The sequence below is a fragment of the Gavialis gangeticus genome, unplaced genomic scaffold, assembly GCF_001723915.1.
Source record: "Gavialis gangeticus isolate Ggan-Ray unplaced genomic scaffold, GavGan_comp1, whole genome shotgun sequence".
NCBI lineage: Eukaryota > Metazoa > Chordata > Crocodylia > Gavialidae > Gavialis > Gavialis gangeticus.
In genome coordinates this window covers 26,371,286-26,385,014 of record NW_017729000.1, presented here as the reverse complement: position 1 = coordinate 26,385,014, position 13,729 = coordinate 26,371,286, and the positions used below count along the sequence as shown (strand labels likewise).

Genomic DNA, 13,729 nt, shown 5'->3' with positions numbered 1-13,729 from the left:
GGGCTGGAAGGGACCTAATAAGATCATCAGGTCCAGCCCCCATGCTCTGGGCAGGAAAGACTGCTGGGGAATAAAATACAATGAATTTTTCCAAATGAAAATGATCTTTAATGATCAGGATTTACTTGAATCCTGTGCTTGAGAAGGAAAATAATTGGCAGTTTAAGTGCCTGATCCCATACTAGTGTTGAGTCTTTTAAATTCAATAGCTTTATAGCTGCATGTTCCCTAATAGGGTTAGACTTAATAAGACATTTACTAGAGAAGGTTTATCCCAGCCTCCTTCTGTGTCAGCAACATTTACCCTTCTCAAGATAGTTCTCACTGACCTATAAAGATCAGATTGTTTTTTACATAGTGTCGATATGCGCAATATTACCTGTGTATTCACTGACAAGAAGAGGTTTTACAGAGACTAGAAAAGGCATACTCTGGCAAACTGTGGGTTAGCATTTCAGGGTCATCATTGTCAGTCCCTGCTACTCAACAAAGTACAGTGAGCTTTCCATGGAGCAATCTATAGCTATTTATGAAACCACTAGAGCAGAGCAGGGAAAATGGAGGGCAAACCCTTGCAAAAGGGTAAGTGCCAAAAAGGACAGATGCGAGTATAAACATTTCAACCACTGCTTTTTCATAACTTGAGACAACAAGATAAGACACTGTGAAACATTGTCCTGCTGTAGCTGCATTGAAGGTGGGGAGGCAGCTACCATTCACCTGTTGAGGATACTAACTGTCCACTTACTTGTCAGCCCATGGCCAGCTTATCTCAGAGACCTTATCCAGACCTGGACATTTACTCCATGAGAAGTAAATGAACCATGCAATAAGAGTTTAGGTGTTCCTAGCAATCTAACGGGAAATGGCACAGAAGGTGAGTTAACACTGGAGCCCCGTGGAAAGATTTACCCATTTCCCATGTATTGGAACACCAAACTCTAAGCCAAAGGGAGTTTGTGTTAGATGAGGAATGTGGCAACTAATCAATTAAGCACTTACACCAACCCTTGTGCCAATCAAAGGATTTACAGTGGGCGGCCTATGCTCAGCAAAGTGTTTGCCTACAGCCCAGTGCTACCCTGCCGCTCAGATAATTAATAAATTAGACTACAGGCAAGGAGGAGGGGTAACAAGTATCTTTATTTGAATATAAACAACACACAATAACAATGGCAATGTCAAACAATATACATTAATCAACACTAATGAACTGCAATACAAAACCACTCTACCCCAGTGAGGGCACCAGAGGGCAACTTCTCACTCTCACACTGCCAACACTCACACAGCCTGTCAGCTGCACCGCTCACTCGCACATGGGAACAGCGAGGAATACAGACGGAAATATTGGTTGCCACCTCTGACCCTCACCCACTCTGCACTCACTCTTTCCCTCACAAACACAGACTGAAAAATTAGGGATTCGGCTGACCCTCCAGCCTGGCCTGATGTTGGCCTTTGGCTGCAACCCTAGCCCTCGGCCACAATGCAGAGTACTCACCACTATATGATCACAGCCACACTGATCCTCTACAGTCAACAATGCTCTAACCCTCCCTGGTCAGGGGTCACCCACACACACACACACGGTTTATGGAGAAATGCACCACACAGCCAACTCCTGAGTGGTGGAGACACTGCTCACTTTCAACCATTCAGTGGTGGAGCTATACAACTATGATCACATGATCCACTCTCTACACACCAGCAACAACCAACCAACCAGCCAACTCAACTCAAACACCTTTCTCTCTCTCTCTTTTATAGGATGACTGATCAGTCCCCTATCAATCATTCCAGTAACCAATCACCCATCAATGCACACACCACTCTACACTTCACATGGCCTTCTCAGCCAGTGCACACACACCTGTTGCCATCCAAAAGTATCTGCTTATTTCACCTCATGAGGTCTTTCCCACCCTACTGAGGCTCAGTTACATATGTTCTCCTCCTAAAACTGGATCAACTCCTAGGAAAGGTTAAGAGTTCACCCAGCCTGGAACTGCCCTGCCCATGCTAGGGGATGCTGCAACCTTGGGCACCAACATTGGAACCTTATTTGAAGGACAAATGGCCATAAATGGATTTAATATTGACCTCAGCTTACTGGTGAACTATGCAGGAGAGTTTCAATCCATGACTAGCTACCCAGACTAAGATTATTGGCTCCAATGTGAATCTGAATGCTTCAGCATCGTGTTCCCACTAAATATATATACATTCTTTAATGCATAGCGACTGCCACTTCAAGCCCATTCTACACTAATGTTAGTAAATGTTGGAGCATGCTAACTTGGCTGTTACTCTACTACCATCCTTTTTATAAGCACTTTTAAGGTATTTGAAGACTGTCATCAAGTCCCCCACAGTTTTTCCTTCTCCAGACTAAATAATCCCAGTTCTTCCACCTTTTTCTTTTATAAATCATGTTTCCTAGACCTCCAATCATTCTTATTTTGAGGTCAAAGGACAGAGAGATCTGTGTTGTTGGTCTTAAGTTGGTCTTGGGTGGAATCAAAGATTCCCAGTTCCTTCATTTAGTCTTTTTGTGTCCAGGCTAATCATTGGGCATTTATACACATACCTTTCTGTCTCATGATATGCCAGAGATCTGCCACTTTGGAGAACACTCAGTTAATCAAGCCTGCTCTGCATGTGAGCTGACATGCGCTGTGCTGCGCCACATGCAGTTGTATAAGTATCAGCATGCAGAAAATTGTGGCGGTGCACTTTTGAACTAAAGTACCTCCAGCGTGTTTTAGTTCAAAAGCACACTGCACTATTTTCTTCGCACTGATGCACATTTTGCCACTCATACAACTGCATGTGTCACAGTGCTGGGCACTTTTCAAAGCGCCCAGCACTGCCGCACTTGCACATGTAAAAAAGCCCATTAATCCTATCTGCTTCAATGTCTCTCTCAATAGAAGCTGCACCTTTTATTTACCTCCACAGAGATATGGAAAGGGTTAATTAAATAATTCAAGTACTTTGAATATGAAAAGTGCTGAATTTTTTTATTATGATGTATAATTTTATAGACTGGTTAGATGGCCTACTTCCTGGCTTCTTTTGTCTGTGCTTTGCAGCTCCCCAAACAGGAATAGGATTCTATAAAATGTCTCTTTCTTTAATGTCAATGGAAATAGGAATGCATGCAAAGACGATACAGAATTTGGCACAGAATATGTTCTCTGCTTCAATGTGTAAATTTCATTTGATACGCGTGTCTGCTTAAAGCAAAGTGGAATGAATAAATTTAGGCTGGGAATTAGAAGGAGGTTTCTAGCCATCTGGAACAGTTTTTCAATAGGTAGTTACTGCTTTTAAGATGGAGCCTGATCAGTTTATGAAAGAATTTTGTGATGTAGTTGTCTGCCATAGTGAGGGATTTGTCTCACTGACTCAAGAGGTCTCTTCCCTTCCTAAATTCCTATGTATTTTACTAAGCGTAATGTCTTGTGAAATTGAGCTGGTGAGAGATACACACATTGCACAGACACTTGCCTTTGCATTTGAAGTTCAAGTTTCTGGTTTCTAATGGGTGTTTATGATACTTCTGTCAGCAGATATAAGACGGAAAAATGACACTTTGTGACATGAGTGATAACAGGAGTTTACCATCGAGTGTGACATAATTTCTATCCTTCCTCAGTTTTAACTCAGTAATATAAAAAAGAACATTAATGTAAAAAAGCATTTTACTAGTAAAATTGTCAACTCCATAATCACCTAAAGGCTTCTTAGGAGTCATCATAACTAGCTGATATTACATGGCAACAGTGGATGTGTATGTTAGATTCCTCCTGCTCCAAAGGCACAAGCCATCCCAGTTAAGTTAAAGGGAAATCTCCATGAACTTTTACCAATGTAGGAATCATAACACACAGCCAGGCTTTTTTATCCTGTCCAACTGGGGCCACAGTGTGCACACAGTAGCCAGTTCACTACTAGAGTAAAGTTCTGGTCATTATATTGGAAATTTTACTCTCATTAAGTCATTTTTTAGCCTTCTGGTCATGCAGCATTAACCTTTTTGACCATAGCTCCTTAAGGACAAGTGCATTCATCCTCAATACAGTGTACTTGGACACTAAAGATAAATATACCCAGTTAGGAACCTTGGGATGCCTTTTTTTTCCCCTAAAGTCATATAACCCAGGCTTCATTCCAGCACAGTTAGGAAACTTCCTGGACCTCTATATAGTCTACTGTCACCGCCTCTTGTTCAAACAAACTGAGCACATTACTCTTTTTGGCTCCTCAACTTGCTACCTAGTTTGATTCTCAGTGTCAAACCATTCTTGGCTCCTTATCATTATCCAACTTCCTCCTTTGTGGAGGAAAAGTGAAGCTTGATAACAATGTCAGTTGTCACCAGAGACAGGCAACTCTCAGTGAAAGCTATGAGTTTCTGGCAGAGATAGTGGGGAAATGAAATTTGCTGGGTTGACTTTAAGAAAATAGAGTTTCTCACTAGACACAGATCTTTCTTTTAATTACATAGACTCACTGTGACAAGCGTGGCACCCAAGGGTGGCTGCTGTGGTGCCCCCTAGTAGCTGCCCCAATCCTGTCAGGCCCTTGCTCCTGTCTCCCAGGGTCTTGCCCTGCTTCCTCTCCTGCCATGCCTTATTGTTGAAAGTAATGAGGGGAGGCAGCCCTCCAAGGCCAGTGAGCCAAGTTGCTCTTGCTCCCCCTCTCTCTTTCTCTTTCCCAATATTCATTCCCTGCCCCCACCTCTATGTGCCTTAAGGGCTAAATTTGCTGTCTCCTTCCACCCCTACAGGCATGCCCAGGCCTCACAGTTGTTACTCCATTGCCATTTGATCCCTTGTTTATCCTCAGCTTTACTAGCTTTAGCCTACAGGCTACTCTGGCGGCTGACTGATGGCCCCACTGCCTCTGGCCCGGCTTTTCCAGCCTTCACTTCAATAGCGTCCAGGCTCTTGGCCCTGACTTGCCCTGTTTCAGTCCCCATCATGTCCCTGCCCAGGAGCAAATCATTTCTCTCTACCTCCTCTACAGCTTTGTCCCCACAGCCTCTATTTCCCTGTGGGAGCTCCTTTCCCTGCAGCCTGCAGGGCCTGACTGCCCACCCAGGCTCATGGACGGTGTTTATCCGCCCTGGAGTCCCACCCCCTTTCCGTAATCTAGCTTCCCCTCTTGGTCATGCACTGGAGTCTCTAACCCCTTAATCAAGGGTCAGCTGGTATCCGGTACCCTCTTAAAATGCCAGGAGCCTCATCTCCCTGGTGCTTGTTCCTTCTGTCTAGACCAGCTGCTTCAACTCGCATTCTCTTCGCAGATATTCCTCACAGTGCTCTCTCTCCTGGATGCCATTTGCCAGAGATCCCCTCCCTTCCTGTGGGCTGCTTTGGCATCTGCTCCAGATGCACTGATACAGTCTTCTCTCCCCACTTCCTTGAGTCTGAGTAACAGGGTTTAGGTCCCCTGTTACACTCACCAAACACTAGAAATTATATGACTCCCAGGTTGCAGACCACTAACCAGTCTCCTTAGAGTTAATTCAAAAGAGAACTTTTATTTTCAATATAATTCCTGGTTTACACAGAGAGAAAAGGTGCCTCTGCTCAGGAGACTTTTTACAGTGTTTTAGAAAGCAAGCTTGATGTGGCTTTCTATTAGATGTCAGAGGTACATTTGATTTCAGAACCTCCCACTTAAGTGTAATTTAAAACTTGCAGCATCCTACACCTGTACTTTATGCAACATAAAATGAAAATAACATTTTAGAACTGAATCACCACTCAGTAAGGCTGACAGAGAAGGTAAAAAAGAGTGATGAGCTCTTTGGGCTGCCAGTACCACACCACAGAAAATGACGTTTGCCCCAGTAGAGACCTGGGTAAATATAGGATTGCACAGTGTCCTGTCCCGTGTTCTTGTCATGTCCTACCAAAAAAACCCTTCCAAATTGTTTAAGGGCCCCCTTCAGTATGTTTATACTGTTTAAGTTGCTAAGGATTGTATGCATCTAAAAGATGTATTTGGTTCAAAATGGGACAAATGCAAAAAAGAAGGAAAGGCATTTGGGGATTAAAACACAGGAATGAGCACTGTTAGAACTTCTGACATTGCTTAGCAGGCCAGCTGAAGGATTTGAAGCAGTTAAGGCCAGTTTTTCTAAATCATAAGAACTTCATTTACTGTGTCAGATCCATCTTGCCCAGCATCCTTTGTCAGCAGTGGCAAAAAATCCCTGACTGCTCTTACTAATCTGGATTTCTTAATTTCTCTGTGGCAGACTCCCTTTTTTTTGCAGAAATATGAATGAGCTTTTACCATCCTTCACATGAGTGGTGAGGCTATATTCATTATTGTTAGTAATGCCTCATACTCCTTACATGCATGCAACAATAAATAATAATTTTTTTCTCCAAATTCTGAGCACTACAAAGGGAAAAGTAGATTCAGTCTTCTAATATGTACTTTCTTTTCTTTTTAAATTAATGGTTATATTGTAGACCAATAGCTGCTAAGATTCTCAGTGTTTTTAACATGTGGATGGAGGAGCTGGTAATAACATTGAACTAATCTCCAGTTTGGTAAACTAGTGCTTTCTGCAACCAATTGGTCATAAAGCTCCCGTGATGTTTACATCAGTATGTCTACTGGTTATATTGTAAAGTGATAAATAGCTACATTTTCAATAGCATACTCATTTTCTCACAGGAAACCTGTGAATCCCTCTTGGAATTGACCTTGGAAGAAGTGAGGAAGAACTGTGGCGTTAAAAAAAGCAAACGGACGTTCTTTGGCATTGGTCTGCCATCTTCTCTACCAGCGTCCACAGGCCCTGTTCCTGAATTTGGGCTGGTTATCGATGGGAAAACATTGGACATTGTCTTCCAAGGGGAGCTGGAAAGGAAGTTTCTGTTGTTGACAAAGTACTGCCACTCAGTTTTGTGTTGCCGGGCCACTCCTCTCCAAAAGAGCAAGGTGGTCAAACTAGTTCGGAGGCAACTAAATGTCATGACACTGTCCATAGGTACTAAGTTTTCTTTGTCTCTTGCCCGTTGATGCTAATTTGATCATGTGGTTGTTTACTTCATTGAGGGTTATGAGTGTATACTGAATATTGCTATATAATCTGCACACTAAGGTTCAAGCTTCCTTTAACACAGACGTAGTAAAAAGATTGTCAGATTGTTTCACCTCAGCAAACAGCTATGTATTGTAAGTTAAATTTGCTCAGGAAGAATCTCATTCTGCTGCTGTGGAGAAGCTTCACCTCCCACTAAAAAGTACTCGCTTTCCATGGTCTACCACTCATTCTCCTCCCCTCCCACAGAAGCTGCTTCCAACTATTCTAGCTTTGAAGAAGGAGGGGAGACAATCAATAAGAGCTCCTGTTCTGTATTTTAATTACTCCCTTTTACTGCCTTTTTTCTGAGTTGGTCAACAAAGTTATATACCCAGATCAGTATTAGATACTGATTTTACTTTATTTTTTTCATTTGGATGTAAAGTAGTTAATGGAAAATCCTTGAAGCATCATGTGTGAGCACTTGTAAGAAAGTCTGTTAAAAATTCTTGCAAAGCTGACTTAACCCCTTTAACACAAAATGCTCCATAAATCAAATAAAACATAACGTGAGAGGAAAGGACTGATAAATATCTGAATTTCTAGATTTTTGTCAGAGTTCAAAATATAAACTTCATTGTGTTTATGCTCTTTTTCTAATCAATCCTCGCTCAGTCTATGTGATTACATGCAAACCTAACTATTTGTCCTCTAGTCGCTGATCATGAATGTTCTTCCAAAATTACAGTGGACTGAATTGTTGTCTTAAAATAAGTTTTTTTACACTGTATAATTTGCAGTATTTCTATGTGTCTTTGTAACTGAGTCAAAGAAATTTACAGGAAGGATCACTAAAAAAGCATTTCACATTATTATTTGGTTTTCACCAGGGGAAAAAATATAATTATTACTGTATTAGTGTGCTTCCTTACTGAATTCCAAGCAACAAAGAGTGCTTGCTAGATGGAGCAAGATCAGATTTGTTAGCAAGTCATCACAATACTTAGCTGTAAGACAGTTTATGTTATAAACCCTATTTCTCACATTCATCATTTTTAAAAATATTCCCTCGGGCTGAATTCTCCCTGCTTGGTGTCTGCCTAAAATTGAGCATTTTAGGCCTTTTGTAATTTGATGGGGAAGGGGAAGGATGGACAATTTTGTTCTCACTTGTGGCTTTAGTTGGTGGATTTGGGGAAGGTCAGAGTCAATAAGTTGAACCTGGAAAAGAAAATTTATATTGTATAAAGTCCATAACAAATGGCATGTGCTTTAGGAATTTGAGAAAATATTATAATTCAAATACATAACCATAAGTATCTCCTACTCTGTCACTAAGTCCACTATATAATATGTACACTCACTTAGTTTAACTAAGTCTCATCACCTATGTAAAGGTAATAACTTTATCTGCCCTTTACTGTCAGGGAAATTTTAGGACTGATGACACCAAAGTGACCTTACATGCTCAGAGTATAAAGTACAGAGATTAAAATTTTGCTCCACTGAATTCAGTGGTAATTTGGCTATTGGCTTTAGTTAGGTTAGAATTTCACCCCAAGACTTAAAGTATTTAGAATCTCAGAGGAAGTAGATTTCCAAACTGAAAATAGAACTTACCTTTCTTGACCAAATGACAGTCATACTACTAACCACAAGTCAGGGCATCAGCCACCTTACTAGAGATGCACATTATTATTAAGATTCCCTTGATTTATCAGTAATTTATTTTTAGATCTTGTCTGGAGATAAGCGTAGAAGCTGAACCAACCAGCACTATAATTCTTTCCTAAATGTTCATATGTCTTAAAGTCAGTTCTTTTATCTATTCCAGGTGATGGTGCAAATGATGTGAGCATGATTCAAGTGGCTGATATTGGAATTGGTATATCTGGTCAAGAAGGAATGCAGGTAATCCTTTTAGTTAGTCTCTTTTCTGAAATCTGCTATATAACTTCCATGCAAAATGTATGCAGTAGTAGGTTGCTGCTTCACTTTGACATATTGGATAGAGAAACAGATTTTTAGTGAACAATTCTGATACTGTTTTTTTGAGGCTGTGATGGCCAGTGATTTTGCAATATCTCGATTTAAGCACCTCAAGAAGCTGCTTCTCGTCCATGGACACTGGTGCTATTCTCGCTTGGCAAAGATGGTGATTTACTACTTCTACAAAAATGTGGTAAGTCAAGTCAAAAAGGATCCTGAATCCCTTAATTTACTTCAGTTAAGCTATCTTAAAGTACTTCTGCATGTTCTTTTAACTTCCATCAAACTAATATTCCTTTTTTCTGCACTTAACTAGTTTGTTTGCTTCCATATTCACGCCTGCTACTGAACTTCTGAAGTGTTGGGAAAAGCAGTATCTAAATCTTTCACTGCAAAAGTTTGATACAATATTATCCCAAAGGGGGGAAAATGTCAAAGTTTAGTAACATGCATTTACTAGCTCAAGAAACGTTCCACTAATACCCATGAGTCTCAAAGTAAAATGTACTACCCATTTACATAAAGAACGGAAGATTATTAGTCTGAGAAAATGGGAGATGACTCTCCATTAGACAACAGTCGCCTGTGAAACCTGTGAAATTTTGTGTTTAATTTTATAGGAACCACTTGCAAGCACTGGTGCAGTCATATCTAGCATTTTTATTAAAAGTTTAATGTATATGCAAATGAGCTATGCATTGAAGAATAATGTAAAGTGGCTAAACTTGATAGTAATACAATTTCTGCAAAGCAGTGCAAACAAATCCATTTGACTTGAAATATGCTCTGAGCATGAAAGACTATTTACTGAGAATTCAAAGCATTTCCATTTAAGTCACAATTTTAAATAAGAATCATGGCTTTATCAGTATTAAAATTTGTAGTAGGAAGCAAAACTTTTTTTCCTGAATGAGCATGTTTTCAGATCCTAAATGATAGTTATTTGCATCATGAAACAGCTCTCTAAACTAGGATGCTGCTGTACTATTAGCTCCCCAGTTCTATTAGGAAGAAAAAGACCCTTAATTCCACAATCAAACCCAATTTTATTACAGGATTTATAACCTGGTGCTCAGAACCATGAATAATTTATTTAATTACTCTTTTAAAGGAAACCTAACAATATGAATACACTCTGATGCATCCATTTAAAACTAAAATATCCCATAATGGTTTTCTACATTGGTTAAATATAGAAAGGCCAAGCTACTTGTGTAAGATAACTATGGAGAAAAGGATGCGTCTTAAAGAAGGATGGCTCGGACATATGCTATACCCCACAGGACCTATTAACAGGGACCAACTAGGAACCCCAAAGAGAGAAACATATACCAGCACAATTAGGGATGATCCAAAGAAGCAAAGCTGGAAGGTGTGCGACTTCCTGATTCTAGGAGTCCAAAATTTAATCATGTTACTATACATTCCTGAACATTCAGGATGCTGAAAATATGTACCACTAACAGATTGTCTCTCTCCTCCAGAACTATGTCAATCTACTATTCTGGTATCAGTTCTTCTGTGGATTCTCAGGGGCCACCATGATTGATTACTGGCAAATGATCTTTTTCAACCTCTTTTTCACTTCCTTACCTCCCATCATTTTTGGGGTGTTGGATAGAGATGTTTCTGCAGAAACACTTCTAAGTTTGCCTGAACTATACAAAAAAGGGCGAAATTCAGAGGTATGTCATACTGGTTGTTGACCTGGTACAATTCTGCTGTTATGTTGGATGAGTCAGTAGAAACCTAGATGCTCCCCCAACTTGAAACTACTTTGCTTGGTTTGATAGTACCCATCCAAAGATTGTGTAATTGCAAGAAACCAGTGGCTAGAATCTTAGTAGAAAAGTTGATTGGATGATATAAATGGGAAGGGGAAATGTAACTTCACTGACATTAGTGGAGTGATACGCTGATGAATGAGGCCCCATATATTGAAACCCCAAAGAGTATATGCTTTAATATTAGGAAGGTTTTATGTCTCTGACCTGAGGAAAGATGAAGTGTTTGAGCATTTAAATAAAGGATTTGCTTTTCGTGAATAGGGGAAGGAAGGTAGCAAGAAATAAAAGCAGAGTTGCAGTGTAAAAAATGAAAGCAAAAACAGCATGGCTGTCCCATGGTTAAATTCTGGTGAGGTTGAAGGATTTTAATGTAGAGGTGAGTCCTGAAGGAAAGGCTTTTAAAGTGAAGATTGCAGTAGAAAGTGACAAGTAAACCAGAGGCTTTATGTCAACAGAAGGCTGGCAGGCTCTTTGTGTACTTTTCTGGACTTACGTTTTGAAAAGACCTTTTAATGCACAAAATACTTCTCTTTTTGTCACTATTACAGTTTACTGTCCAAGCTGCTTCAGGTCTGGACTGTTTCATTTTTCACTTTGAATACTCAGAGCTTGATTAAAAATCATGGCATATGAAAGCAATTATTAAAACCTTTTCCTCAAAGTCCCTGTCAAGTCCAGTGTGTCAGGCTGATCTTTTTATTTATTAATTTATATGCACTGTTCATATATGTACATGCATATGTATTTTCCCTATTTTTCCTATGTCATTTTAAAATGTTGAGCCTAAATTTGACTCAGCTACTAATTACTAGCAGTTAACCATATTTTTCCCCAAAGGGCCTGTTTTGACCTTTCTATTCTAGATTGCAAAACTGTGGAAATATAGTCCTAATGCACCTGGGCTATAATTTTCAGCACTACTGAGCATTCATTCAGATTGTGTTCACCTGATATTATGAGAATCCAGCCCTTTGAGTGAAAAGTGTGGAAGAGAAGTCATTTTGCCAAAAGAGTCTATAAAGACATTCCCATCCTCTTCCATGCCATTTGTGGGGAGTATTCTCCATTTTTTCAAAACATGAAGTTGTTGCTGCTCTGGCAGTCTGACTGCTTCACTGGCAAAGTGAAAGAGCCTGCTAAATCTGCCACCATCACTGTGAGCCTGTGTCCCCTTGAGCAATGGCATTAAAAGTCGAGAGTGAGAGAAAGAGCCTTGAGAAAGGTGGAGACACCACATTTACCAAAATTCAATGATCCATGGAAACGTGATTTAAAGAATATTATTTGGCCCACTCTGATAACCTTTATAGGTGTTCAGGCTCTTAAAGATGATGAATTAATGCATGAGAGAAAACAATGTTTGTCCTGTGACAATGATGGTTGTCCGTAACTTCCTACAGATCTACAAGTTGTCAACGTTTATCATTGCCATGCTGGATGCCTTCTACCAGAGTCTTATCTGCTTCTTTGTCCCTTATTTTGTAAGTACACAAAGTATTCAAATTGTCTCTTAACAAAAATGAATTAACAATCCCAATCTGTTCAGCAATGTATTATGAATTATCAAGGTTCATCTGGATCTCTCCATTTTCTAGACATATGAGGGTTCTGACATTGATGTTTTCACATTTGGAACTCCCATCAATACTATCTCCCTCCTGACTATTCTCCTACACCAAGCTCTAGAAATTAAAACTTGGGTATGTATGTGAATATATGACAATTTAACCTCAAGCTTTCTTTATATGCAAGTGAGATATTGCTATAAGTCAAAAATGATGATTTGTCTAGAGATAATTGCCTCCCTGGAATACCAACAGACTTTGATTATACAGTGCCTTTGGGACAGAACAATAAAGAGTTGTGTAGTTAAACATGAGAATGGGAGCATTGCACCATATGCTTTAGGAAGATCATATTATTTGGAAGTTATCATCCTGTGAATTACTTTTATGAAGGAAGGGGGTGTATTTCTTCTGCTTCACTTTTCAGTTACATGACTCTTCAGGGATGTTCCTCCTTTCAGTCACACTGCACATCTGTCTCTCCTAAGAGTTAGCATCAATTGTTAATATTATTACTGTTGCTTCCATTTCTGTTCACAGACACTATTTCATTGGATCACAATGATTGGAAGTGTTGTGCTTTACCTCTTCATCTCAACAGTCTACAATGCTGTCTGTGTTGTTTGTAACCCTCCCACCAACCCCTACTGGATTATGGAGAATCAGCTGTCAGATCCTAGGTTTTATTTACTATGTTTCATTACACCAGTCCTTGCTCTTTTACCGAGGTTTGAACATTTGCTTGTTTTCCTTCTCAATACTGTTTTTTAGGAATTTGTGGACACTAGGATAAAATAGCAAAAGTTTTTATCTGTATCAACTGCAACCATTCCTATAGGTGCCTCAGAAGCATATTTAATCCAGTAGAGAGCCCGCCTAACGGAGTCAGTTCTAAAGCAGAAAAATCAGCAAATGGGGATTCAGTACATGTGGGTTCTAGTCCCAGTTCAGCCACTGACTCATGCAATTAATATAACCTTAAATATATAAACCACTTTGTTTCTCTACCTCCATTTCCCATCAATAAAATGAAAAAAAGAATCCTCTTGAAGCGTTTTGAGATTTACCAGTGACAAACAGCTATAAAAATGCTCATTATTATGGGTATTAATATTCAATATGCTAATGGTGGCTAATAAGTACATTCTTAGGATAGCTTTTGAATTGTTCCCAAATCTTGAATACAATAATCTTGTATTACTTCCATTACTTTACTCCATTATCACATATCATTAAATATTGCAGTTTGCATCATAAACTGTGTCAGTTAAATTAAGAATGTTTTTTTTATATATAAACAATCTTCCTATGCCCAAAATCATGGCTTGCTATCT

At 39.6% G+C, this 13,729-nt stretch overlaps 1 protein-coding gene across 3 annotated transcripts in view; it reads left to right on the top strand.

Annotated features, from left to right (window-relative positions):
• Positions 1-13,729, top strand: part of ATP10B (ATPase phospholipid transporting 10B (putative)) — a 396,833-nt gene that overhangs the window by 378,789 nt on the left and 4,315 nt on the right. For all 3 annotated transcript variants that reach the window (XM_019506484.1, XM_019506483.1, XM_019506482.1), the window contains 7 exons: positions 6,703-7,018; positions 8,889-8,965; positions 9,111-9,236; positions 10,528-10,728; positions 12,231-12,311; positions 12,426-12,530; positions 12,936-13,123. In XM_019506484.1, the coding sequence (XP_019362029.1) occupies positions 6,703-7,018; positions 8,889-8,965; positions 9,111-9,236; positions 10,528-10,728; positions 12,231-12,311; positions 12,426-12,530; positions 12,936-13,123 (1,094 nt within the window). The remainder of the gene's footprint in view (positions 1-6,702; positions 7,019-8,888; positions 8,966-9,110; positions 9,237-10,527; positions 10,729-12,230; positions 12,312-12,425; positions 12,531-12,935; positions 13,124-13,729) is intronic.